We start from the raw sequence: 27,799 nt of genomic DNA on the forward strand, positions 1-27,799 counted from the left end.
TTATCGACCTCCCACCATGCAGGATAAAGTTTAGCTTGTCCATTGCCCAACAAAAATGATTCATCTCGTTGATTCTTCAAGTGAACTGCGTGAAAAGCCGTCGGCATTATTGTATATAGCGAATTTTTTTATTTTTCCTAAGCTTCCTTATTATTAGTAGACGTGACACCCACGCATCGATATGCTGTTTTACAAAAAAATACATATATTAGTGAATTACATTAATTTTTAAACAAATTAATCAAAATCATATATAGACAAATATAGTCTTACCTCCCCATCCAAATAGCCACTGTCTTCAACCCCTAATAGCACACCCCACCAAGACCGATCAAGCAACAAAAACATTTCATCATTGAGTTTGCTGATGTCAGTGTAACACCCTTGGCTCCGCTCATGTAGATAAAAATCAACTGCGGTCTTAGCCCAAAGGGTATTATCCACAATTGTTTCCGGTAGTTGTCTCCTCTCCACTTCAGATACCGGAAGGGTACTAGCCGGTAACTCATACGAGAGCCAACTCTCATCCATCATGTCCGGAACCGGTGGGGGTTTCTCAATACTTCGATATATTACCCCATGTGAATCGGGCTCTGGAATGGTGGGAGGGACCTCTTCAACGATGACAGTGGCCTCTTGAACGGTGGGGGGGAATCTTGAGTGAGAATAGGGGCCTCTTGAACGATTGGAGGGGACTCTTGAGGGATGACCGGTGAGTCGGGCTTCTTCTTGCGGAGTCTTCGCACCATTGGGGTGAACGGAGACGTAATAGCACATCCACGCCGTCTGATGCGTGAACTCCGTCATGCAAGGAAAACCCGACGTAAAGCATCCACCTTATCGGGCCGCTAAAAAAATTAATACATAAATCAGTAAATAAACAGACATGATATTAAACAAAGACAAATATGTTTCAAACTAGCATTGTATTCACCCAAATCATTATTCTATCACAGTTCACAAAATGCTCAGATAACATTCCAGAAGTAAGCACTTATATAAACATTTAAAAGGACAACATATATAAACATTCCAGAAGAAGAATAGTTTACTTTCGCAACACGAAACTTAAAATCGCAACGCGAAATGACTATCGCAACGCGGAAATGGCTATCGCAATGCGAAATGAAAATCGCAACGACAAAATCGCAACGCGAAATGAAATCGCAACGACAAAATCGCAACGCGAAACACAAATCGCATTGTGATTTTCATTTCGCGTTGCGATTTTGTCGTTGCGATTTTCATTTCGCATTGCGATAGCCATTTCCGCGTTGCGATAGTCATTTCGTGTTGCGAAAGTAAACTATTCTTCTTCTGCAAATTGAAACTTGAATGGATTGCATTACTTCAACCAAAAGACAAAAACAAAACCAAAAACAAATACTAACAAAAACAGATTGGCAGCAACCGAATGAATTACAAGTATGAAAAATATTAAACTTACCTCGTTGCGTAGAGTATGAACCTCATTCTGCAACGATGCTACCATCTCACGTAGAGCGGCTACCTCACCGCGTAATGTAGACACCTCAACACGCCATGCACCATCGTCTTTGCGTAAAGTACCGACCTCCTCACGCAAGGAATTGACCTCATCACGTAACTCCCCTAACTCATCCCATTGAGGTGGAGGTGGAGAACATGGAGATAAACGTCGTGGCATCTTTTCCGGTCGCCTATCTTGTGGTGATGGTGGAGAAGAGGCTCGATGATGTGACAGAATAGGTGATGGCTGTCGTTGTGGAGGTGTATAGCCGGGTCGATCAGATGATGGCTCTGGGTGGGGTGATAGCTCTGGGCGAGGTGATGGCTCCCGAAGTGGAGGCTGCTCATCAACCGTTCCATCAAAAAAACGCTTACTAGCTTGCCACCAATCAGTGGCAAGCTCAGCTTCCGTGGGTGTCAGCCTCTGTAGAGGAGTGTTGGCCTCCTAACAATATAAAAGCTCAAACAAAGTTAAATGTGTACTAGTAATAACTTGTTTATAAACATATGGTAGTATTTATGTTAACTTACATTATTTATTGTCGTATACCGTAGTAAATCTTCCCATTGCAAGGTTCGTTTCCTCTTCCAGGAAATAGCCATGGGAATATTATTTGAAGTTTTTATTGCATATGTCTTCATGGCGGGAAAGGCCTCAAATATCCAAATATACAAACAATATAATAACAAACATTAGTAATTGTTAAATAATTACTTATAATTTTGGAAACATTATATAAAAATTCTTACCTTAAAGGCCCAAATAAAGCCTGTCAAAGTGTATTTGGAACCATCGCCATGCAAACTTTTTCGATCATCCAAGGCAGACGATAACTTATTCCATGTAGCTTTCCATAAATACGAGCCCCACGGAAACAGGTTCCACGCATTTAGGTCTTCTACCAATTTGATTAGATCATTTGGAATAGGTTGTCTGGCCTCTCTGCCTAAAAAGCCGGCATGCAAAAGAATTAGAAGGCATACTCGGACAACGTCGACGTCATCCATCCGAATAAAACCATCTTTATTATTCAAAAATCTTGTCAGGTCTTCTACGTGTAGACTCGGCCTCTCCAGCTCAGGAAAAACCCGGGATAGCCATGATGGGCGGGTATGTGTCTAGTGTACCGACCTACATCATCGTGTCCGAAGCGTAGACCGTGATTAAGCAAAACTCCTCCCGCCCAAACACGTATACGCCGGTGGAAAATCAAACCATATCTCTTCATCACGACGTTGTATAGTCTCTGGTAGATCTCTAGTCATGGTTTGAAGAAACAGGTGTCAACATCGCATCTCCACCGGGATGTTGTACTTTCAGCCATGGCCCGAAGCATGTATCCTCAAACATTTTTCTTTGTGCAGGTGAAAGCTTCGACGCAATTGTTTTGGCCAGGCTGACTTTATTTCTCAAGGTCAATTGAGCCGAATAAAAGTTCTACAAAAACAATAAACATACTAAATTAGATATACCAAAAACTACACTGTGAAGATATACCAAAAACAATAATAAACATAAATAGTAGTAGTTTATTCTTCAAACTTAAATATGCAACACTGTGAATTTCGTATTTGTCTTTGTTTTTTGGTTGAAGTAATGCAATTCATTCAAGTTTCAATTTGCAGAAGAAGAATAGTTTCTGAAAATGAAAATCGCAACACGAAAATGACTATCGCAACGAGAGAATCGCAACGCGAAACTAAAATCGCGTTGCGATTTGCATTTCGCGTTGCGATTCTTGGTTGATTTAATAAGCAATCTAAGTGAAATGGTTAATCTATTATTGAAATTACCAGTAAACTTATCATCAATTTCAATATGAAAAACCTAATAATAATGCAAAAATTTCAAAAAGAAATAATTAAAAAACTAACCCTCGTTGGTTGATTTGGTTGATTTTCCATTTCTGATTGTGAGGGTGACTCTGAGAGATTTAGATAGACGGATTTCGCCGGAGATGGGGACAGATTTCGTCGGAGATGGGTGAGAGAGTGAGAGATGGAGATGGGACTGAGTTGTGATTTTAGGTTTTAGGTTATGAGTTGCGATTACGGGATATACTGTGGACAGTTCAGTGTTCCAATATATTAATATTCATGTTTGGAATTTAAAAATAAAATACTTGGCCAAGATACTAATGGCGCTTTGAAAATCTCATTACGATTATGTAAATCGCGTTGCGAAAGTCAGTATCGCGTTGCGAAAGTAAGTATCTCGTTGCGATTTTGTATTATCGCATTGCGATAGTAAGTATCGCATTGCGATTTTCCCAATTCGCATTGCGATTTACTTATTCGCATTGCGATTTTCCCAATTCGCGTTGCGATTTACTTATTCGCATTGCGAATTGGGAAAATCGCAACGATATTGTAGACCATCGCAACGCGATTTTCAACTATCGCATTGCGAAAATACAACGCGAATTTACGATAATGGAGATCGCGTTGCGAATTAGCGATCGCATTGCGATTTTGTTGGTCATTTTGGCAAATCCGAAAAAAGTTGGTTAAAATCGTATATTATATGAGATTTTTTGGTCACTGAGGTTATTTTCTCTAAATGTAATCTCGACGCGTGACGAAGGAGAAATTGTAATTTCTTTTTTCTTAATTTATTCAGGAAAAAACATTTTATATTCTTTATTAATAATTTACTAAATGCTATTCAAATCTCTGCAATTTCTTAGCTAATATCCTTCTTGAATCGCATCGATTTTTCATCTCTCAAAATAATTTTTTTTGTTTGAAAACAAAATTGGAGCTCCGTTCCGCAATGAAGATCTAGGATGTTCTACGTTTTTTAGTTCTAAATCGAAGTTTCTCTATTCATATTTTTTATTAATTTATTAAAACTATTTTACTAAGCTTACATCAGCTGTCTTAATAGGGGATTAATTTTTGGAAACTGATTGTCATTTGATCTGTGCGGAAAGTTTTGGTTGAGCTGTGTTTTGGTTATGCAAAGAAAAGAAAATGGAGGCTGTTATTGTTGGAGATTTAGCGTGTTTGGATGTGGAGCTATTGCATCTTGTTGACGAAAACGGGTAAAGAAAACGAAAGAACACGAGAATTTTACGAGGTTCGGCAATGTGCTTACGTCCTCGGTGCCTAGGCGGCGCTAGAAGTTTTATTCAATGATATGTTAGGTCTAGGTTACATCTCTATTTATAATAGAAAACCCTGGTACATAATTACAAAATCAACCCTGTACCGTACCGCGGGGGCTGCGCCCCCACACCCCCAACCCACATAATTCGTAACCCCACAACGAGACTTTTTATGAGCCATACATAACAAATCTCCACCTTGGCGAATATCCTGCCCCTTGGAAACTTCAATGTGGGTTGGGTTACCTTGCTTCTTTAACAACTCGAAACATTCAACAAGTCCAAGCAATGCTTGAACTTGTCTGTCGTAACTGGCTTGGTGAACATATCAGCGGCATTCTCATCAGTATGTACCTTCTGAAACAAAACCTCTCCAGATGCAACCAACTCTCTGATCTTGTGGAACCTTACATCAATATGTTTAGTTCTAGCACGATACACCTGATTCTTAGCCAAGTGAATAGCACTTTGATTATCACAAAGCAACTGAACTCCACCTTGTTGAACACCCAACTCCTTCACTAAACCAGTAAGCCATAAAGCTTCTTTTGCAGCTTCAGCCGCTGCCATGTATTCAGCTTCAGTTGTAGATAGTGCCACGACAGATTGAACAGTAGACTTCCAGCAAATAGGCCCTCCACCAAGAGTAAACACATACCCTGTCGTAGATCTTCTATTATCCAAGTCACCTGCATAATCTGAATCCACATATCCTACAACCAAAGGATTATCCCGCTGACTCCTAAAAACAATTCCATGTCCCACAGTACCCTTTAAGTACCGAAAGATCCACTTGACTGCATCCCAATGTTGCTTACCAGGTTTAGACATGTACTTACAAACTTGACTAACAGCATGAGCTAAATCAGGACGAGTACATACCATCGCATACATCAAGCAGCCAACAGCATTAGAATACGGAACCTTTGCCATATTTTCAGCTTCCTTATCTGTCTTAGGGCACTGTTCTGATGAGAGCTTAAAGTGATTCGCCAATGGAGTGCCAACTGGTTTCGCGCTGCTCATCGCAAACCTTTCTAGCATTTTCTCAACATAACCCCGTTGAGATAGCCGCAGTTTCCTTGAGTCTCTGTCCCTGCAAATTTCCATTCCAAGAATTTTCTTTGCAGCACCTAAATCTTTCATATCAAATTCCTGACTCAATAAAGTTTTCAAACCGATAACATCATCCATGTTCTTCGCAGCAATCAACATATCATCAACATACAATAATAGAAAAATAAAAGAACCATCATCAAGGCTCTTAACATAGACACAACAATCATACTCACATCGGTTGTAGCCAATCTTGATCATATAGGAGTCAAACCGTTTATACCACTGTCTCGGAGACTGTTTTAACCCGTACAAAGATTTCTTCAATCTGCAAACTAAATGCTCGTTTCCAGGTTGAGTGAAACCTTCAGGTTGCCGTATGTAGATCTGCTCCTCTAAATCACCATGCAAAAAGCAGTTTTAACATCCATCTGCTCTAAATGCAAATCCCAACTAGCCACCAATGCAAGTACTGCTCGGATTGAAGTGTGCCTGACCACAGGAGAAAAGATTTCATCATAATCAACTCCTTTCTGCTGTGAAAAACCCTTCGCTACCAAACGAGCCTTGAACTTCTCCCCCTCTTTTTCTGTTACTGCTGGTTTCTTCTCTTATACACCCATTTGCAACCAATCGGCTTCTTACCCTCAGGAAGGGGAACTAACTCCCATGTGCGATTGTGATTCAAAGACTCCATCTCCTCAACCATGGCTGCCATCCACTTGTCGTTTTCCTGACTAGTAACGGCATCATGAAAAGTAACTGGATCATCATTGCTAACAGTAAGTGCAAAAGATACCAAGTCTTCAAAACCCAATCTGTTCGGAGGCTTTATATTCGTCCGTCTCACCCTGTCTCTGGCGAGACTATAATCCTGCAAATCATCCGTAGTGGAACCACCAGAAGTCGGTTGAGAAGTTTCTGGTTTCTCAACTGGAAACTGCTCGAAATCTACCACTGTCGTGTCTTGCTTCTGCTGCAACATAGACTGTTCATCAAAAATGACATCTCTACTAATCACAACTTTCTTCGCAACTGGATCCCAGAACTTGAATCCTTTGACACCTTTCTTGTAACCCAGAAAAATGCACTCCTTCGATTTTGCATCAAGTTTAGATCTCTCATCAGCAGGTACATGCACATAAGCAGGACAACCAAAAACCCGTAAGTTATCAAAACTAACATCATGACCAGTCCATACCTCTTCTGCAACTTTCCCAGCCAGCGATGCCCTTGGCGATCTGTTGATAAGGTAACACGCCATGTTAACAGCCTCAGCCCAGAAGTGTTTGGGAAGCCCCGCATTCAACCGCAAACATCTGGCTCTTTCATTCAACGACCTGTTCATTCGTTCCGCAACACCATTCTGTTGTGGTGTCTTGCGCACTGTAAAATGCCTCTGAATCCCATGCTCCTTACAGAATTGTAGGAACTGTGAATCTGTGTACTCCGTACCATTATCAGACCGCAAACACTTGATTTTTCGTCCTGTTTGGTTTTCTACCTCAGCTTTCCACAGCTTGAACTTCTCAAAAACTTCAGATTTCTGTTTCAAAAAATACACCCAAACTTTCCGTGAAAAATCATCAATAAAAGTAACATAGTACCTAGATCCACCCAAAGACGATGTCGTGGAAGGCCCCCATACATCAGAATGCACATAATCAAGAATCCCTGAGTTGTGTGCTTCGCAGTCTTGAAACGGACTTTAGTCTGTTTACCAAGAACACAATACTTGCAAAAATCGAGCTTACAGCTTTTGACACCATGCAACAAGTTTCTCTTGTGTAATTCTGCCATACCACGTTCACTAAGATGAGCAAGGCGCATATGCCACAATTTTGTCGTATCATCACAGGACTCAACAGAGTGAACTCCACCTGCAACGGTACTCCCTAACAATCTGTAGATATTCCCTGCAGTCATCTTGCCTTTCATCACAGTCAATGCTCCTTTAACAATCCGAATGGTTTCCCTATCCTCGTCAGCCTTAGGGATAAAACCATTCTTGTGCAAAGTGCCCAAGGAAATCAAATTCTTCTTCAAGTCTGGGATATGTCGAACACCACTCAACGTCCGAACGGAGCCATCGTGCATCTTAATTCTGACATCACCAATACCAACAATATTGCAACATCGATCATCACCCAAATAAACCGAACCAGAATTAACCGGCCTGTATGTCGAAAACCATTCCCTATTTGGCGTGATGTGATAAGAACATCCAGAATCAAGAATCCAAGCATCCGTCAATTGTGTCGTTGAAATAGAAAGCATATCACCCTCACTGCAATCAGAAGTATCATCCTCGACCACGTTCACAGACTTGGATGAGCCATCACGCTTCTCATCGGTCTGCTTTTTCAACTTCGGACAGTCTCGCTTCATATGTCCCGCCTCCTTGCACTTGTAACAGTGAATCGTCTTCTTATCCCTGGATTTGGATCTGGAATTCCGCTTCCCGGACCCTGCCTTCTCTGGCTTCCGTCCACGATCTCGATTACCCTTGACATATAAGCTATCGGCTTGAGAGCTTTCCCCTGCATTCTGCTTCCGCTGGTTGTGAGCCAACAAGGCTGCAGTAATCTCCTCAACGTTGATAGTCTCTTTCCCATATGTAAGAGTAGTCACCATGTGTTCGTAAGAGGAAGGCAACGAACACAACAGAATCATCGCTCTGTCTTCATCCTCAATTTTCACATCAAGCCGAGCCAGATCAGAAACGATTTGATTGAAGACATTCACGTTTTGCGCCAAATCGTGATCGTCCTGCATCTTCAGCCCATACAGCCGCTGCTTCAGATACAGTTTTGTCGTTAAGGATTTGGACATAAACTGACTTTCCAACTTCCTCCAAATTTTGTCTGGAGACGATAGATGCATGACGTGATACATGACCTCGTCTGCCAAGCATAATCGTATGGTTTCTGCCGCTCGCTGCTGCAATTCTTCCCAATCTTCCTCATCCATCGACGCCGGCTTTGTAGGTCGCAAAGCCTTCAAGATCCCTTGCTGCGCCAATAGATCCTTCACCCTCGTTTTCCATAATCCGAAGTTACCCTGGCCATCGAATTTCGCGACTTCGAATTTTGCTCCTGACCTCTGATACCAATTGTTGACGAAAACGGGTAAAGAAAACGAAAGAACACGAGAATTTTACGAGGTTCGGCAATGTGCTTACGTCCTCGGTGCCTAGGCGGCGCTAGAAGTTTTATTCAATGATATTTTAGGTCTAGGTTACATCTCTAGTTATAATAGAAAACCCTGGTACATAATTACAAAATCAACCCTGTACCGTACCGCGGGGGCTGCGCCCCCACACCCCCAACCCACATAATTCGTAACCCCACAACGAGACTTTTTATGAGCCATACATAACACATCTCCAGGAGATGTCTCCTTTAACTCTCAAATCCTATCCTGAATTCACTCAAAAGCTTTTCGATCAGTGGCTTTCGCTTCCCGACGCTATCAAGTTGGTATACTCTTCGGTTTCTAATTCCGGATCTTCGTTATGTTTGATTTGAATTTTGATACTTGAATTGAAAATGATCTATTGTTGTTGCCTTAACATTGTACAAGTTAGATCATTGCTAGGTAATTTGATGGTAAATTTTATTTATTTTTATATTTAAAAGAGTATTTCTTATGATTATTTTAAGCATTATTTTGCGCCTGTTACATGCTTTAATTAGTTCATTATGCGTATATTTATCTGAATTCCGCATTACTTAGATATATAATGGATTAAATCAATGCAAACAGAATATGGTAACATCTTGTTGTTAATTTTCCAGCTGGCTTTGTTAAGGACTCTTATCTTACATTGGTTGCGTTTAGTTTTCTCTGCAAATCGATTTTAAGTTATGTATCCAGTAATTGCTGTTGTCTAATCTTGAATGATTAAGCTATGTTTTGCTTTTAAATATGGTGTTTTGCTTTTAAATATGGTGTTTTGAATTTTCACTCATTAGCATCTTTTGAAGCAGAGAATATGGAATTCATGTAATTTATTACATTTAATTCTTGTTGCTTTGCTAGGTAACATCATTGGTTAATGATGCAAAGGCAGGTAATCCCTTGAACGTTCCTGGAAATGCTTCCAGTGGAGGGTCTCCCTCAAGCCATTCTTTACCTTCCATGTTTCCTGCCGGCAGTGCTCCTCCTCTTTCACCAAGAAGTACATCTGATTCCCCTCGTATAACAACAAAACAAAGGCCCGGTCCTTCAAACTTGGGTTCTCCACTGAAAGTAGTTAGCGAACCCGTGAAAGAGTTTATACCTCAGGTTTGGATCTTTTTTTAATTGATATGATATTTTTCTTTTGCCATTGTTGTCCTTGCTTGTGTTTTATGTGCTATATTTTCATTTCTATCCCGAAGTTGTGATAACTTATTATGTTGGTACTTGAAACTGCATCCAGTTTTACTTTAAAAATGGTCGTCCACCTCCAAATGATCTAAAAGAACAATGCATGTCTCAAATCAGTCAGTTCTTTGCTGGCCACCCTGATGGACTACAGCTGCCACGTAAGAAACATGTGTGCTTCGCTTTGACTGATATTTCTGGTACTCATTTGATATTCATGTTTTACTTTCTAAAATTTTCAGATTTCAAACTTGTCACCAAGGAAGTCTGCAAGCTGCCTTCATTTTTCTCCACGCCACTTTTCAAAAAAATTGATGTTAATGGCACTGGTTTGGTTACAAGGTGGGCTTTCTTGTTCATGGAAGTGAATTTTATATCTTTATCTTAGTTCCATCATATTCTTTGAAACTGTTAGGAAATTTCTTAGAAAAAAAATGAGAGTTTTATCATTTTATGTTTGGATTCCTTTTCTGTGGTGAGGTGCTCAATCATGCTGGGCCTTGTTGGAGAATGATGTGTTATAACTTTAAATTGCTAGTTTAGAATCTGGCTCCTAATCTCATACTGTTTCTCCTGGTAGTTGCTTTTCAGCTGTGATCTAATACATTTCATTCTAGAATAGATAGTGTAAGTAGTGTTTAAGTTAAACTCTGAATCCTAACTTATCTAAAAAACTATCTCCTAATTTGTAGAAAAGATGACTCCTATCTTATCTAGGTCTCTAATTCATATATATAAAAATCCTATGTATCCTCTTGTGTAATATACAATTGTTCTTTGAATAAAATAATTTCAGAATCAAAAAACCATGTTTACCAGAACCGAAAAAACTCTATTTCTACATGGTATTAGTCGTCGGCGTCGATCCCAGCCTTGCTACCGTTGCCGTTCGACATCCTTCTGACCATCGGTGTGCTTTCTGTGCACTGCCTTTCTTCCAATTGTGAAATCCTTTCAACACACCACCCATCACAGAGTTGTTCTTCTCCCATCGTCGAACCCTTTGCAGCACCGTCCTTATTGCAACCCTGTTCTCCTCGCATCGCAGCACCACCCTCTTCGCATCACCTCTCCTTCACAGCTTCGTCTTCCTTGCTGTGCAACCACAACAGTGCCGCTTCTGTCGCAACACTGCTCTCCTCGCCGTACTGCACTTGTCGCGCTACCGGTCCAGCGCTGCCCTCATCACAGCGACATCCCTTCCCATTTCGTTGTTTTGTACCTGTTCCGCCGCTGTTGGTAACTATTCGGCCAACACTGTCTCCTCGTCGCACAGCCCATTCGACACTCATCCTAGCGCCGATCTCCTCAAATCTCCGATTGTCACTTATAGCAGTATTCCCTGCTAGTTCACGGCGTATCCCGAGCTCTCAATTCCTTGCCAGTCATGGCTTATCCTTCTTCGTCTGACTTGCCATCCCGAGGCTGAAACTTACATTGTTCAGTCGTCTCTTTCCGACTCGGTTTCCCCATCCATTACTTGTCATCGTCTAAATGGTGAGAATTACATTGTCTGGTCTCAATCCGTGCGTCTGTTCATCACCAGTCGCCGGAAACAACAATATCTTTTTTGACAATATGCTCGTCCCCGATCCCTCTGACACCCAATACGACACTTGGCTCACCGAGAACACCACGATTATGTCCTGGCTCCTCAACTCTATGCTGCCTGACATTAGCGTGAACTTCATGCTCTACACCATGCCTCAGAAATCTGGAACGCTACCAAGAAGATGTACTCCAATCAGGAAAACTCGTCCGCTCTGTTTGCCATTGAATGTCGAACAAATGACTTGAAGCAGGGCGATCTTACTGTTACCCAATATTTCACTAAGTTGTCTCACTTATGGCAGCAAATTGATCTATTTGAGTCTCCCGATTGGCAAACTGCTGCAGATGCCAAACTCTACAAAGGGCTACTTGAAAAACGACGTATTTTTCAATTCCTATCGGGACTGTCCGTCTCTCTTGATGATGTTCGTGGTCGGATTCTGGGCATCAAGCCTCTTCTGTCTCTTCGCGAGGTATTCTTTGAAGTTCGCTGCTAAGAAAGCTGCCTCTCTTTGATGCTTCCTCCACCCGTTGAAAGTTCTGCCTTAAATACCCATTCATCCAGTGACACCCGTATCAAGAAAGGTCGTCCCTGGTGCGATCACTGTCAGAAACCTGGTCATGTTCGTGATAAGTGTTTGAAGCTCCATGGCCGTCCAACCAACTGAACTCCATCAAAATCCTACTCGTGTCCATCTCATGGTAACTCTGTTGTAATGACATTGGAGGGTGGTTTCTTTTCTCGTTAACAACTGGACGATCTACGACATATGTTTGGTCATTTACGGATTCCTCCTGCTACCGAGTCCAAGTCTGTCTTCACTGTTAGTGAAGGTAGTTCTCCTTTTACCTTCTTATCCCTTTCACCAAGGTGTCTCTTGGATTGTTGATTCTGGAGCAAGTGATAATATGATAGGCAACTTTAGTTTACTTTCCACATTTCATAAAAATGGTATCTCATGCAGTGTTCGTACTGCTGATGGCTCCCTATCACCGGTTAAGGGTAGTGGCTCAGTTTGCATTAATAGCTACATTACTCTGTCTAATGTTCTTTTTGTTCTAGTTTGACTTGCAACCTTCTTTCAATTAGCAAATTATCTACCGATTTAGGTTGTACTTCTCATTTTACTCGTGTTTATTGTGAATTTCAGGATTTGACCTTGGGGATGGTGATTGTCAATGCTAGGTGTCGTGGTGGACTCTACATCCTTGACGTTCCTCCTTATACTCTCATTCCCAACCACTCACCTGCACCATTTATCTCTTCTTTTGTTTTAGTTTCTCCAACAGATGCGACTGCCAACATTGTGTTATGGCATTTTAGGTTCGGTCACCTAATTTTTTCTTATCTTGCAAAATTGTTTCCCAAATGATTTATTAATAAAAATCTCGTATCATTTTCTTGTGACATTTGCTCTTTTGCAAAATACATTTGGAGTTATTATCCTCCTTCCTCATCTCGCTTGCCTAAACCTTTTTCCTTAATTCATAGTGACATTTGGGGACCTTCACGGACAAGTTTACATGGAATTCGTTGGTTTATTACTTTTATTGACGACCACTCTCGTACCACTTGGACTTTTCTGAAGGACGAATCTGAGTCTTGTACCATCTTCAAACGATTTCACAAAATGGTTGAAATACAATTCCAAAGTTCCATTGGCATCCTTAAATCTGATAATGGTGGGGAATACCTCTCTCAGTCATTGGGATCCTTCTTCCAGGAAAACGGAATAGTCCACCTCACTTCCTGTGTTGACACTCCACAACAAAATGGGGTCGTCGAACGTAAAATTCATCATCTTCTTTAGGTAACCCGAGCACTTATTTTTTCTTCTAATGTTCCGAAATACCTTTGGGGTGAGGCTCTCTTAACAACTACTTTTCTAATCAATCGTTTGCCTAGTAATATTCTCGCCTTTAAGTGTCCACAGGATATCCTTTCCACTAAATTCTCTCACTTCAAATCTTTTACCTCTTCTGTCCCTCTTTGTGTCCTTGGTTATATTGCATTTGTTCATGACCACAATCCTTATAAATCTAAACTTGATCCTTGAGCAATTTGGTGTGTCTTTGTTTGTTATTCATCCCATCAGAAAGGTTATCGTTGTTACTCTCCTACAAAATAGTTCTTCACATCTATGGATGTCACTTTTCAAGAAAATAAACCGTTCTTGTCAAAAATCGAAATCCAGGGGGAGAGTGAGTCTGAATTTCAATTTTTATCGATTATTACTAAGTTACCCATCAGTCCATCTTCTACTAAAAAACCTACCACTCCACAACCTCCTAACACCACCACATCTGATAATGAAAACCAATCCATTAATCCCATCGACTCTCATGAAACACCTATACCATGTACCGATATTCTCATCCACAAAAGACGACCCAAACAAGCCCTACCTTTCACACCGCAGCCAATGCATTGTCAAGAGCCAGAACCGGGTTTAAACCTATCGACATACAAAGGAGATAGTGACCAAAGTAAGTTAAATGTGGTAATTGATACAACGAGTTACCAATTGCTCAAAGAAAAGGAGTTAGACGATGTACAACTCATCCTATTAGTAAATTTGTTGCTTATGGGAAACTAATGTTTGGTTTTAAGACTTTCACAGGTTAATCATATTCACATTCCAGAGACCATAGAGGAGGCATTAAAAAGTCCTGAGTGAAAGAAGGCAGTTGAAGAAGAAATTTTAGCTCTAGAAAATAACAAAACCTGAGTCATTGTTGATCTACCTAAAGACAAGAAACCAGTCGGCTGTAAATGGGTCTTTACTGTGAAATTCAAGGCAGATGGAAAAATTGAGAGATATAAGGCTAGACTTATGGAAAAAGTGTTCACTCAGACTTATGGAGTTAACTATCAGGAGACCTTTGATCTAGTTGCAAAACTCAACACTGTTCGAGTTTTATTATCCTTGGCAGTGAACAAAGATTGAATACTTTACCAACTAGACGTAAAAAATGCATTTCTCAATGGTAATCTTGAAGAAGAAGTTTATATGCAAGTTCCACCAGAAATTCATTATGGAAATAACTGGGTATGTAAATTACTGAAATCCTTATATGGTCTAAAACAATCACCTCGAGCTTGGTTTGATAGATTCACGAAGGTAATGTTACAAGACAACTACAAACAGTGTCAATCCGATCACACTCTGTTTGTAAAAACTGCTCCTGATAAGAAGAAGTCAATCTTGATTGTCTACGTTGATGATATCATCATCACAGGTGATGACTTGGTAGAAATCGAGAAGTTGAAGACATTACTAGCAAAAGAGTTTGAAACCAAAGATTTGGGAACTCTGAGATATTTCTTAGGCATTGAGGTAGCGAGATCACGAGAAGGAATTGTCATAAATCAAAGAAAGTATATTATAGACTTACTTTCTAAAACTAGAATGACTAATTGTAAGCCCTCGGAAACTCCTATGGAAGTTAACTTGAAATTGAGTAAAGATAAAAACCCGGTAAATAAGGAACATTATTAGAGGCTAGTTGGTAAACTCATTTATCTATCTCTAACTAGACTTGACATTACTTTTCCTGTTAGCATTGTTAGTTAATACATGAATGATCCAAGAGAATAACATCTGGAGGCAGTTAATCGAATCTTAAGATATATAAAGATGACACCAGGGCATTGGTTGATTTCCAGAAAACATGAAGACAAAATAGTTAAAATCTTCTCAGATTCAAGCTGGGCTGGAGAATTAACAGATAGAAGGTCAACAACGGGATACTGCTCATTTGTGTGGAGAAACCTACTGACATGGAGAAGCAAGAAACAATTAGTAGTCTCGAGAAGCGGTGCAGAAATAGAATATAGAGCAATAGCACTCGAAATGTGTGAAGGAATTTGGCTAAAAGACTTTTAACTGAACTAGAGATGTGCGACAACAACAATTTTGAACTTCAGAGTGACAGCAAATCTGCGATAAACATTGCAAAGAATCCGGTGCACCACGACAGAACAAAACATGTGGAGATCGACATACACTTTATTGCATAAAAAGTAAATGGCGGAACTGTGAAACTAAACTACGTCCCTTCACAAAACCAGCTAGCAGATGTATTGACCAATGCACTTCCAAGGATTACCTTTGATCAAATTACATCCAAGCTTTTTTTTATAAGGAATTCAGGCCTCGTTAAAAACCCCCTTCATGATTAATGGAGCTTGTATTGAAGCTCCTTCATCAGCAGAAGGAGGAAAAGAGCGCCTTAGGATTTTATTCAACAAAAGAAGTTACAAAAGGTACATCTAGAAAACCTCAAACAGAACACTAGGAGCAGAAAATAAACCTAAACAATCAAAAACAACAACATAAATTCAGCCTATTCCTTCTTTAGCTAAGGCATCCGTCTCTAGATTGGCTGTCCTATTAACCCATCTAATAACACCTTCAAATACATTAAGTCTATGAACAATGTCTTTAATAATATAAGCATAAACATCAGGACATAATTCAACCTCCCTAACCCAATCCACTGCTACCTTGCTGTCACTTTCAATAATCAAACGCTCCTTGATCCGCTCTCGAAAAGAAGTGTAGAATAACGAACCCCTTTGAATAGATTTTAGCTCCATAAATGTCGGAGGCCCCGGACCAGCAGAATCCTTGAAAGAGCCTAAAATAAATCCAGGAGAATCCTTCAAAACTCCTCCTAACCCACTTTTCTTCCAATCTCTTGTAGTAGCAGCATCAACATTAAGTTTAACAAACCCCAATGGAGGAGGAGACCAAGGAAAAGTAGAAACAATCTGATTAGAATGGAAAGAACAAGTGTCCCCTATAGAAGGATCTGAAATAAGAGAGTTCTTATAAATAGAAACCTCATTATTCTTAACTAGGAACCAAGACGCAAGCCTACATCTTGCTAAGAAAAAGAATTCTATCATATCTAACTTCCCCCCTTCAAAAACAATTAAATTCCTGATTTTCCAAGTAGTCCAAATAACGGCCCATGGAATAAAAGACCATATTAGAGAATTAGACTTCAAAGCATCCCAAGCTAGGAGAAAACTTTTAGCATTGCCATGAAAGGCAGTTTAATCTTCCAAAAATTCATAAATCTGTTCCAAATAGCCCACACCACCGAACAAGAGAAAAACAAATACGAGGGAGTCTCATCCTCCATCTTGCAAAGAGGACATAACACATCTTCGATTCCTTGAATACCTCTTTTAATAAGTTGTGTCTTAACAACCAGTTTCCCTAGAACAACCTGCCACATAAAGGACTCCACTCTAGGAGGTAATTGACTCCTCCAAATGATCTTCTTCCAAAAAAAGACCTCCTCCGATCCCAAAGATTCTGATGAACACAGATTAACACTTGATTTAGCCGTGTACACTCCATCCCCATTACCTTTCCAAATCATCCCATCAGAAGTTTCCCTAGAAAGGGAGAAAGTCGAAATAACAGCCATCAAATTCGACCACTGCTCTAATTCCCAGTCGTTTAAGTTCCTTTTAAACTGCACATCCCAAATCCAGCCGGCTGAACTATAATCCCCAAATTCAGATAACTTACCCATCTTGTTTGTTGACATAGCAAACAGTCTAGGAAAAATGATCAAAAGGGGATAATCCATTGCCCAAATGTCATGCCAGAACCGAATAAAAATGCCATCACCAACTAGGAAAGTATACATGCTTCTAAACTTTGAGCCTACATTGTCATCTTTGAAATGATTCAATACCACCGATCTCCAAATCCAAGAAACTTTCTGTGGTATCTTATTGTCAAACATTAACAAAGAAGAATCCAGCTTATATTTAGAACAAATAAATTCCCTCCAAACAACCTCTCTTTCATTGGCAAACCTCCATGACCATTTCTCTAAAAGTGCTCTATTCATCAAATTAAGATTCAAAACACCTAGGCCCCCCTCAAACTTTGATTTGCACACATTATGCCAACTAACCCAATGAATCTTACTTCTTTCATTACCCATCCCCATAAGAAATTTGACATTATAGAGTTGAGGTTTTTGAGAACCGAAGAAGGAAGCTTAAACAATTATAGGTAATATGTTGGAAGCGAACACATAACCGACTTGATCAAAACCAATCCTGCTAATGAAGAGAAGAAGCTTTCCACTCAGATAATTTGTTGAAATTATTAACCACTGGATTCCAAAGAGCTGTAGAATTTCTAGTAGCCCCCAAAGGAAGCCCTAAATAATCAGAAGGAAATCTGCCTATTGAACAGCCGAATGTGTTTGCCCAAACCTGAACTTCTTCTTCATTCACATTAACACCAAATAGTTTGCTTTTCTTCATGTTAAGCTATAAACCCGAAATCACTTGAAACACTCTAAGCACCCTCTTCACATTAAGAATCTTTTTTTTGAAGCCCCACAAAAGATAATGAGATCATCCGCAAACTGTAGATGAGATAAATTAAAGGTCCCCTCTACCCTACCCATAACCAAACCAGAAAACAGCCCCTTTGCAACAGCCTTTCGAATCAATAAGTTGAGAAGTTCACCTATACAATTAAACAACAAAGGGGATAAGGAACATCCCTGTCTTAATCCCTTCGCCATTGGGAATTCTTTCGAAGGCACTCCATTAACTAAAACAGAAACAGAAGCTGTGGTAATACATTTTTTTATCCAACCTCTCCATTTGGAACCAAATCCCATTTTCTCCTTAACTAGTAATAAAGTATCTCAATCAACCGAATCATATGCTTTCCTGAAATCAGCCTTGAAAATACATCCCTTAAGTCCATTTTTCCTCCAAAAATCAACACCTTCATTAGCAACTACAGAACAATCCAAAATTTCTCGGCCTGGAATAAAGGCAAACTGTGAAGGACTAATAATATCAGAAATACAACTCCGTAACCTCCTCGAGAGACACTTAGAAATGATCTTATATAATCCACCAACTAAGCTAATAGGCCTATAATCATCAAGGTCACCAATGTTTGAGCTTTTTGGAATGAGAGTAATAAATGTGTGGTTAATGCCATGTTCCCAATCTTTCCCCAAGTAGAAATTTTTAAAAAACTTCATAATGTCTCCCTTAAGGACATGCCAAAATCTTTTGAAGAAGCCCAAATTTAAACCATCTGGTCCCGAAGCTTTATTGCTATTACAAGAATTTAAAGATTCCCAAACCTCATCCTCTGTGAATTCTTTCTCCAAACACAAATTCTGTTCTAATGAGATACTGGAAAAATCCAGCTCAATATCTTCCACTTCTAAGGTTGTCTGTTCATTAAAAGCCTTAAAAAAGTATTCTTTGACAGTGGCCTTAATAACATTTGGGTCATGAATAACATTTCCCTTAATATACAGAGCATTTAAAGCATTTCTCTTCCTCCTAACTGAAGCGCAAGTATGAAAGAATCTGGTATTTCTGTCCCCATCTTCAACCCACTTCGATCTTGATTTCTGGAACCAAATCTGCTCCTCTAACTTATATTGCCTCCATAATTCTGTCCTTAACACCTTCAACTCAGTTGTTTTCTCACCATTGGACCCAGCTTGCCCCTGTTGAACAACCAATTCTAACTTCTGAATCTTCATTTCTATTTCTAAAATTATAGCTATTGGAAATTTATCTCTTTTCCCTGCCTAATCTTTGATGGCAGATTTGGTTTTTTTCATAATACTAAAAATTCCAGCATTCCTCTGATTCTCCTTACCTTCTTGAATTGAAGAGCTGACCAAATCTACGAATTCGACTTCATCCATCAAGTAATTGAACAGTTTAAAAGGTTTAATTCCCCAATTAACACCGCCATTTTCAATTATAACTGCATTATGGTCTGACACTGACCTTGGCAGTAATAACTGAACTAAATCTGGAAAAGCAGCCATGAATTGACAATCAACCAAAAATCTGTCTAGTCTTACATAAGTCGGAGAGTCTTGATTGTTACACCAAGTAAACCTTCCATCATTCAAGGGCAAATCAATTAGACCAATATGTCGAAGAAATTTACTGAAGATCCTCATTGAATTCCTTTTTTCAGCTCTACCAATCTTCTCTTCCTCATGAAGGAAAACATTAAAATCCCCTCCTATACAAATAGGTTCATTGTGACCACCTATGAACATACATAACTCTTCAAAACAACTTTCTTTCTCCTCCTCAACCGAAGGGCTGTACACATTAATAAATCTACATCTGAAATTATTAGCACGGAACCTACCTGATATAGCTATAAATCTTCTGTTTAAGTACTGATTTTCCAGCTCAAAATAGTTATCATTCTAGCAACTCAGAAGTCCCCCTGATGAACCAATCGAAGGAGACTCAATAATCCCTTGTAAATAATTTAACCCTTTTCTTCTAAGAAAAGATCTAGGAATCTTCTCCAATTTTGTTTCCTGCAACCAAAGAAAATGAGGATAGTATTTAGAAACTAACCTCTGAACAACCCTATGCTTCTCTTTTCTACCCAAACCTCTAACATTCCATGTAACTATGGATAGTTTCAACTTCATCATAAAAAAATCATCCATCTAAACCCCCATCGAATCTCAAATCCTCCTCCAAACTAATAATCTTATTCAAAAAGGTTTGTTGACCTTGCTTAAAAGAAATCCCCAACAGCTTACTTATCTCCCAGGTAACAAGTGCTTCCTCCAATAAATCTGAAAAGGCTGCAGAGGAAGCTGTTGAAATGCTCACTCTTTCTAGAGCTTCCCTTAACAAAAGTCTTCTAGCTCTTCTATTAGAAATTCCAGAATTAGAGCTTGGACTTCCTCCCACGTAATGCACTCCTTCTACCTCCCTTTGCATACTTCTAACACCCAAACTTCTTCCAGCAGAAGGATCGTTAAAGCCATGTTACTCTAAATCTGGTGACAAGCTACCCTGTTGAATTACAGTCGAATTAAAATAATTCCCATCCCTGACAGATACAACATCGTTTGAATAATCTGAAGCATCACTCTCTTGATCCGGAGTAACTCTGACCTTACCTCTCATCACCCTTCTATAAACTCTATCGTGAAAAGTAATAGAAACCTCACCCCCCGAGCACACGCTGCCAGAACGCCTTGGAGCAACCCTTAATCTCCTGTGATTGTCAAAACTTCTTGAGCGAGACAGCAAATGAACAGAATTTTTAGAACTGATGACCTTTTTTCCTTCTGTTTTTTGTTTTATGCTGCTGGCATTAAGTTCCAACTGATAATCATCCTCTACCACCTTCATCTTCTTTGAACCAGCCCTATGTTCATCATTAGCTTTCCCCCTCTCTTGGATTTCAGAATATTTAGTATTGAAAACTTGTACCCCTTCACCACCTGTCGACCCTACTGTCTGCTCCAAATTCGTTTCAACCTCCATTTCACTTTGAATTACAACATTCTGCCCCCTGTAGTATCTTTCGAACAACTTGCAACACCCACTTCAGCTGCTTCCACTGGAATAGTTGAACTGTTATTGGGCTGAGGTATAAAACTTTTCCCCACAACCCACTTTGGATTATATTTTGGCCCAGTAAGAACTAATTTCTTAATTGGTGACAGAACAACTCCATTGTCAACAGATTGTGCTTTATCATCCGTGCAAATTGTTTTCCTCAATCCCAGACCCACGTGATTCCCACTCTGATTTTCATTTTTTTCCAAAGAAAACTGACAGCCCACAATTAGATGTTTTTGAAGTAGAATTGATCGAGGGAACTTGTCCCCCACTAACTCCATTAACACCAATATTCTGTCCATTATTCAACCAAGATATGACTTTAAACCTGGACTCCTCTGATAAATCATGGTTGACAGTTGTTGCCAGAATAGGAACCCGTCTATCCTCCATCGACCGGGAAAAACTACTGTTCTTTTTTTTTTGAAAAATTCTCACCCATCTTCCAAGCCGGTTCTTCTGGTTTTTTCAAGATTGACCCCAACGCTGTTTTAACTTTAAACGATCTGCCATAGGAACCTATTGTAACTACTTCAGGGACATCAAAAGGGCTTTCCACCCTGAGCAGTATTTTTGCCGACGAAAGATCAGAACTTCTCTTTGAATCCTCATCAAAATAAACGAAACTACCCCACTTCCTCGTAAGTTTCTTAATGAAATTCTCATTCCAGCACAATAGAGGCATTCCAAGCATCTCTACTTGGCAAAGGGCCATCGGAACTCCTTTATCATTCAGCATAGGAGCTAACCAATCGAAGCATAATAACAACTCATTTTTTTATTCATCCATACATATGAGAACTCATCCACCGTATTGAATGTAATAATGCAGGCATTCCATGTTAGCCCCATCTGGATATTTGAACTCCCACACCCTGTATCTCCAAAGCTTCCTTTAATGAATCCTGCTCGAAGGATGACTTCAATATCCCTGTTAATGAACGCTTGACCCACTCGTAATTGTCCAACGGTATATGCATCTCCCATACATTTCTCACACCTGAGGGGGAGTGTAAGAGTGTTTAAGTTAAACTTTGAATCCTATCTTAACTTATCTCTAAATCTATCTCCTAATTTGTAGAAAATATGACTCCTATCTTATCTAGGACTCTAATTCATATATTTAAAAATCTCATGTATCCTCTTGTGTAATATACAATTGTTCTTTGAATAAAATAATTTCAGAATCGAAAAACCCTATTTACCAGAACCGGAAAACTCTATTTCTACTAGTAGCCTTTTTTCTTATTTTTACTTAATCTTCAGGGATGCATTTGTGGATTATTGGGTCAATGGAAACATGCTGACAAAAGATATAGCAACCCTAGTTTATACCATACTAAAGAAACCAGATCTCAAATACCTTGCTCAGGTTCTTATACATTTTTGACATTGCTTAAATCAACTGCAATATTGGTTGATATTTGTGTGTCCTTGTTCAAGCTTATCTTCTTTTGTACTTTTCAATCTGTCAGGAGGACTTCAAACCTTTACTCCAAGAACTATTGGCAACTCATCCAGGGTTGGAATTCTTACAGAGTACACCTGAGTTTCAGGACAGATATGGTTTGTTTTTCATATGTTTGATTTCTTTTGACTGTTTTCTCACTGAAATTGGATATTTTTGGATGCTATGATTTTTTTTTACTCTTCATAACCCCCTCCTTTTACGATATCCAAGGCATTTTATAATATCGTTTTTTTAGTTTAATGTAAAATAATCTTATGTTCATATGATCATATTAGAATGACTGATTGTTGACAAATTGGTGACTGTACGAGTCGAAATAGTAAATTGTGTATAATTGTGCAATTGAAAAGGAAATTAAAATATCTTACACCTATTGATGCATTACAGCATATTGATACTGTCTTACCATGTTAGGGCCTCATTCTATATGTTGTTTACTAATGCTTAAACATTAACATAAACCTCTATCTCTGTGTTTTTCAATTGTTTTATAGTCCAGATTGCCACAGTGCTTCCAAATATTAATACAACTGTTGTTGCACATGGCCAGCTGAAACTGTCATATACAGAATATACTACTACATAAATAGATCTGGAAATGGTCAACTCACTCTTAGAGAGTTGAAACGTGGGAACTTGATTGAAGCCATGCTACATGCTGATGAGGAAGAGGACATTAATAAAGTTTTGAGGCAAGTATTTGACGGAATCTCCTGGAATATATAGAGTATGACACTGACTTTCATTTTTCTTTCAAATTCCCCAAGCTTACATGCATGTTTATATAATTGCTTTTTGGTACACATCTTTTCATCATCTTTCGAAATGATTATCATCATATGCGCAGTTACTTTTCGTACGAGCATTTTTATGTAATATACTGCAAGTTTTGGGAGCTGGATACAGATCATGATTTCTTGATTGACAAGGAGAACCTTATCAGATATGGTAACCATGCGCTTACCTACCGAATTGTCGATAGAATATTTTCTCAGGTTTGTCCGAGTCTGTTGATATTTTTGTTCCTTGGTCCAGACCACATTCTACCTGGTCAAAGAAGTTTTTTATTTGATTGAACATTTATGTTCCACCATTCCCTTTTTATATGTTTTCTGTTTCATTCATTTGTCTATTTATTTATTAATTTTGAACTTTCACTCTTTTAATGCTTCCATGTCATCTTAGGTTCCCAGAAAGTTTACCGGTAAGGTTGAAGGAAAGATGGGGTATGAAGATTTTGTTTACTTCATCCTTGCAGAGGAGGATAAGTCATCCGAGCCTAGTCTTGAGTATTGGTATTTTTTGTGCGCTTTCTTTATTGACTTAAGGGTATCATAATGGATTTTATGATCAGAGTATCATTTTGATAGCTCACATGCTTAATGTCGAAGTAATTACACCTATATTTCATATGAACTCACTTGTTCGAAAAAATCCCCCTAAAAATTTGGCAATAACTTTTTTGTTTTTTGCATTTCTCAGTATCTTAGATATATTTGCCTTAATGCTTTCTGCCCCTGCTATCGAAGGGTTAGAAATAGCATTGTGTTTTGAGGTGGTGGAGGCTCTTAATGATCACGTTAAGATTGAATATCTGAGCAACTCTATTTTTTTCTAGTTTTTCCTGATATTGTATATTCTAAATCACATTTTCATGCTATTACTAGCCAGTGATTGAGACATTTAAACTTGTAGGTTCAAGTGCATAGATTTGGATGGCAATGAAGTTATAACTCGTAATGAAATGCAATTCTTTTATGAGGAGCAGTTACACCGAATGGAATGCATGGCACAGGGGCCTGTTCTCTTTGAGGACATCTTATGTCAGATGATTGACATGATTAAACCGGAGGTTTGCCATTTTATCATTGCTCCCTTTTCATCTCCTTGGCTGCTTAATATGTTGCAAAATGGCTGGAATGAATAATAATCCTCATACTTAAGTTCCCCTTGTAATATAAAAAAGATTTGTGTGATAGTAATGACATAGGGATCCATATGTAAACATAGTATCTATTTAGATACACTCAAATGACCCCTTCTCAAAATGAGAATGTATGTAGCCATGTTTCGGTCTGATCAAATTGTTGGGAGATCAGTTTGTCTCTTAAATTTCCTCTGAAGCAGGCTATTCATGGCTGCTTTATAACTATATCATTTTGCGTCATTTAAGGCTCTGAGAATTATACCATGAACAACTTTTTACCATATGCTGGATTGGGTTTTAGGAGCCAAGTTTCCATTGAATGCTCTTTTATTATACACGTAATGATGGCGGACCACTTTACATTTCTAACCATTTTTTATAAGAATAGAGGCCTCGTTAAAAACCACCTTCATGATTAATGGAGCTCGTAAAAAGCTCCTTAATCAGCGGAAGGAGGAAAAGAGTGCCTTTAAATTTCATTAAAATCAAGAATAGTACATAGAAAGTACAACATCCTTAAACTCCCTATATGGGAAAAGAAACCTAAAAAAAACATCCCAAAACAACATCACATACATCAACCTATTCCATCCTTTTCTAATGCATCTGCCTCTAGGTTAGCAGTCCTATTAACCCATCTAATAACACCTTCAAAAACTTTAAGCCTATGAACAATATCTTTAACAATAAAAGCATAAACATCTGGACATAATTCAACTTTTTTAATCCAATCTGCTGCCACCTTGCTGTCACTCTCAATTATCAAACGATCCTTGATCCGCTCTCGAAAAGAGACAAAGAATAATAACCCCTTTTGAATAGCTCTTAATTCCATCAAGGTCGGAGGCCTTGGACCAATAGACTCCTTGAAAAAGCCTAAGATCAATCCTGAGAAATCTTTTAGAATTCCTCCTAACCCACTTTTCTGCCAATCACTTGTAGTAGCAGCATCAACGTTCAATTTGACAAAACCCTTAGGAGGAGGAGACCAAGGAAACATAGATACAATCGGATTAGAATAGGTAGAACAAGAGTCCCCTAAGGAAGGATTAGATATAAGAGAATCCTTAGGAATATAAGCCTCTTTATGCTTTGCTAAGAACCAAGAAGCAAGCCTAAACCTTGCTAAGAAGAAGTATTCAGCCTGATCTAACTTCCCCCTTCAAACACAATAAAATTCCTAATTTTCCAAGTGGTCCAAAGAACAACCCTTGGAATAAGTGACCATATATTGAGTTAGTCTTCAAAGCATCCCAAACTAGGAGAAAACTTTTAGCATTAGCATGAAAAACATAATTGATCTTCAAAAAATTCATAAATTTGTTCCATAACGACCACACAACCGAACAAGAGAAAAATAAATGGGAGGAAGACTCTTCCACCATCTTGCAAAGAGGACATAAGAGATCTTCAATGACCTAACTCCTCTTTTGACTAATTCTGTCTTAACAACCAGCTTCTCAAGGACAACTTGCCTAAGAAATGTCTCCACTCTTGGAGGTAACAAGCCCCTCCAAATTATCTTCTTCCAGAAATAGACCTCCTCCGATCCTAAAGAACCCGATGAACCGAGATTAACACAAGATCTTGCAGTATACACCCCATCCCTAGTGCCTTTCCAAATCAACCCATCAGAAATTTCAATAGATAGGGTAAAATTCGAAATGACAGCCATCAAGTTAGATCACTGTTCAAACTCCCAATCATTCAAATTCCTTCTAAACGTCACATCCCAAATCCATCCCAAAGGGTTATAATCACCAAATTCAAATAATTTGTCATTCTTGTTTGAGGAAATAGAAAACAGCCTGGGGAAAATGACCAGAAGAGGATGATCCATAGCCCAAATATCTTGCCAAAACCGAATAATTTTACCATCACCAACTTGAGAACTGCACATGCTTCTAAACTTAGAGTCAAAAGAGTCTTCTTTGAAATGATTATTAAGCACTGATCTCCAAATCCAGGAAACTTTTGGTGGAGTCTTACTGTCAAACAGTAATAAAGAAGAATACAGTTTATATTTAGCACAAATAACTTCCCTCCAAATAGAATCCCTATCATTGGCTAACCTCCACGACCATTTCCCTAAAAGCGCTCTATTCATCAAGTTGAGATTCAGAACTCCTAAACCCCCTTCATTCTTTGATTTGCATACATTAGACCAACTAACCCAGTGAATCTTGTTATTGCCATTTCTGACCATTGAAATTTTCTTATTTGCAGAATGAGAGTTTTATCATGCTGCGTGACTTGAAAGGTTCTAAACTTTCTGGAAGTGTTTTCAATATCCTTTTCAATCTTAACAAATTCATGGCCTATGAAACTCGTGATCCATTCCTCATTCGTCAGGTAAGTGTCTCAAGACACTTTCAGCACTTTTTTTTTTACTTTTAATTGCAACTTTTGATAACATCCTCATTTATGTTGGAACGAACCAGGAGCGTGAAAATCCTACGTTGACAGAATGGGGCCGTTTTGCACATCGAGAATATATTAGGCTTTCAATGGAAGATGATGTTGAAGATGCCTCTAATGGAAGTGCTGAAGTTTGGGATGAATCACTTGAGGCTCCCTTCTGAGTTGAATAGGGTAAGCCAAGCAAAACATTTATAATCTAGCAACCCTAAACTTCATGCAAATTCGGAATAAATGTCTATTAACTTCTTATATCAATGCTTATATTCCATGATCTAATCGTCTATACAGGTGCTCAGAGGAGCTCAACAAACTTCTTCTATACTGGGCACCAGAAAGAGAAATGTTGCCTCGAATCAACGAGGAAGCTTATATCGGTCTCATTGGAGGAATTTAGGATGTACTCCCAACCACCGGTGATGGATTTTCAGGCCTTTGTACATGCACGGTTCAATCAAACATGATGAATATCGCAAGTGGAGCTCTACTTTATCTAACCCCCTTCCCGCATTGATGAGTTTTTGCTGGGAGGTACTGATCAACATCCAGTTTTAAAACAGATCTGAACGATATTTATTATCCTACCCACTCTCAATTTCAAAGATACAACGGAAGTCCGTCTAGTCCTCCGTCATGTCCCGGTTCATTCGTTTCATGCTTTTAATGTTATTGTTGAGCATAGGAATTTTGGTTTGGATCAGGTCATGGTCTAGTTATTCAGTTTTAGTTGTGCTGTTGTGAACATAGGTTAAGCAATTGGTTTAATTATCTGTGAAATTCAAAATTTTTGTTTGTTATCGAATAAAAAGGTGGGAGTAAAACATGCCGTTGCCATTTCTGAAGTTATTGAATTAAGCAATAACTCATTTTACAAAAGAGACGAATGATAAGTAAAAATATTCAATTCAATGTCGACGAAATTTGATAGATTCTAAATATATATTTAAGGGGGGCTGCATGGCAGCTTTCATGAAGCGTATACATGCAATCAGAACAACTATAAGGGG

At 38.9% G+C, this 27,799-nt stretch overlaps 1 protein-coding gene across 1 annotated transcript; it reads left to right on the forward strand.

Moving 5' to 3' along the window:
- Positions 1–4,359: 4,359 nt before the first annotated feature.
- On the forward strand, positions 4,360–27,589 carry LOC120193923 (probable serine/threonine protein phosphatase 2A regulatory subunit B''gamma). Its single transcript, XM_039196346.1, has 13 exons — positions 4,360–4,513; positions 9,033–9,130; positions 9,693–9,938; positions 10,075–10,361; positions 22,243–22,348; positions 22,452–22,542; positions 22,998–23,139; positions 23,295–23,442; positions 23,633–23,742; positions 24,143–24,299; positions 26,601–26,726; positions 26,816–26,966; positions 27,128–27,589. The coding sequence occupies exons 1-12, from the start codon at positions 4,462–4,464 to the stop codon at positions 26,954–26,956; spliced, it is 1,704 nt and encodes a 567-aa protein (XP_039052277.1). The 5' UTR covers positions 4,360–4,461; the 3' UTR covers positions 26,957–26,966; positions 27,128–27,589.
- The last annotated feature ends 210 nt before the right edge of the window (positions 27,590–27,799 follow it).

This window comes from Hibiscus syriacus, unplaced genomic scaffold (genome assembly GCF_006381635.1).
Source record: "Hibiscus syriacus cultivar Baekdansim isolate YM2019G1 unplaced genomic scaffold, ASM638163v2 tig00004355_pilon, whole genome shotgun sequence".
NCBI classification, from domain to species: Eukaryota; Viridiplantae; Streptophyta; class Magnoliopsida; order Malvales; family Malvaceae; genus Hibiscus; species Hibiscus syriacus.

Bases quoted from the DNA above. Each gene is read 5' to 3' on its own strand.
- LOC120193923 (XM_039196346.1), top strand. From the start codon at position 4,462: ATGGAGGCTGTTATTGTTGGAGATTTAGCGTGTTTGGATGTGGAGCTA. The intron at 9,939-10,074 runs GTTTGGATCTTT...AACTGCATCCAG, and splicing joins TGAAAGAGTTTATACCTCAG to TTTTACTTTAAAAATGGTCG. The intron at 23,140-23,294 runs GCAAGTATTTGA...TCATATGCGCAG, and splicing joins GACATTAATAAAGTTTTGAG to TTACTTTTCGTACGAGCATT.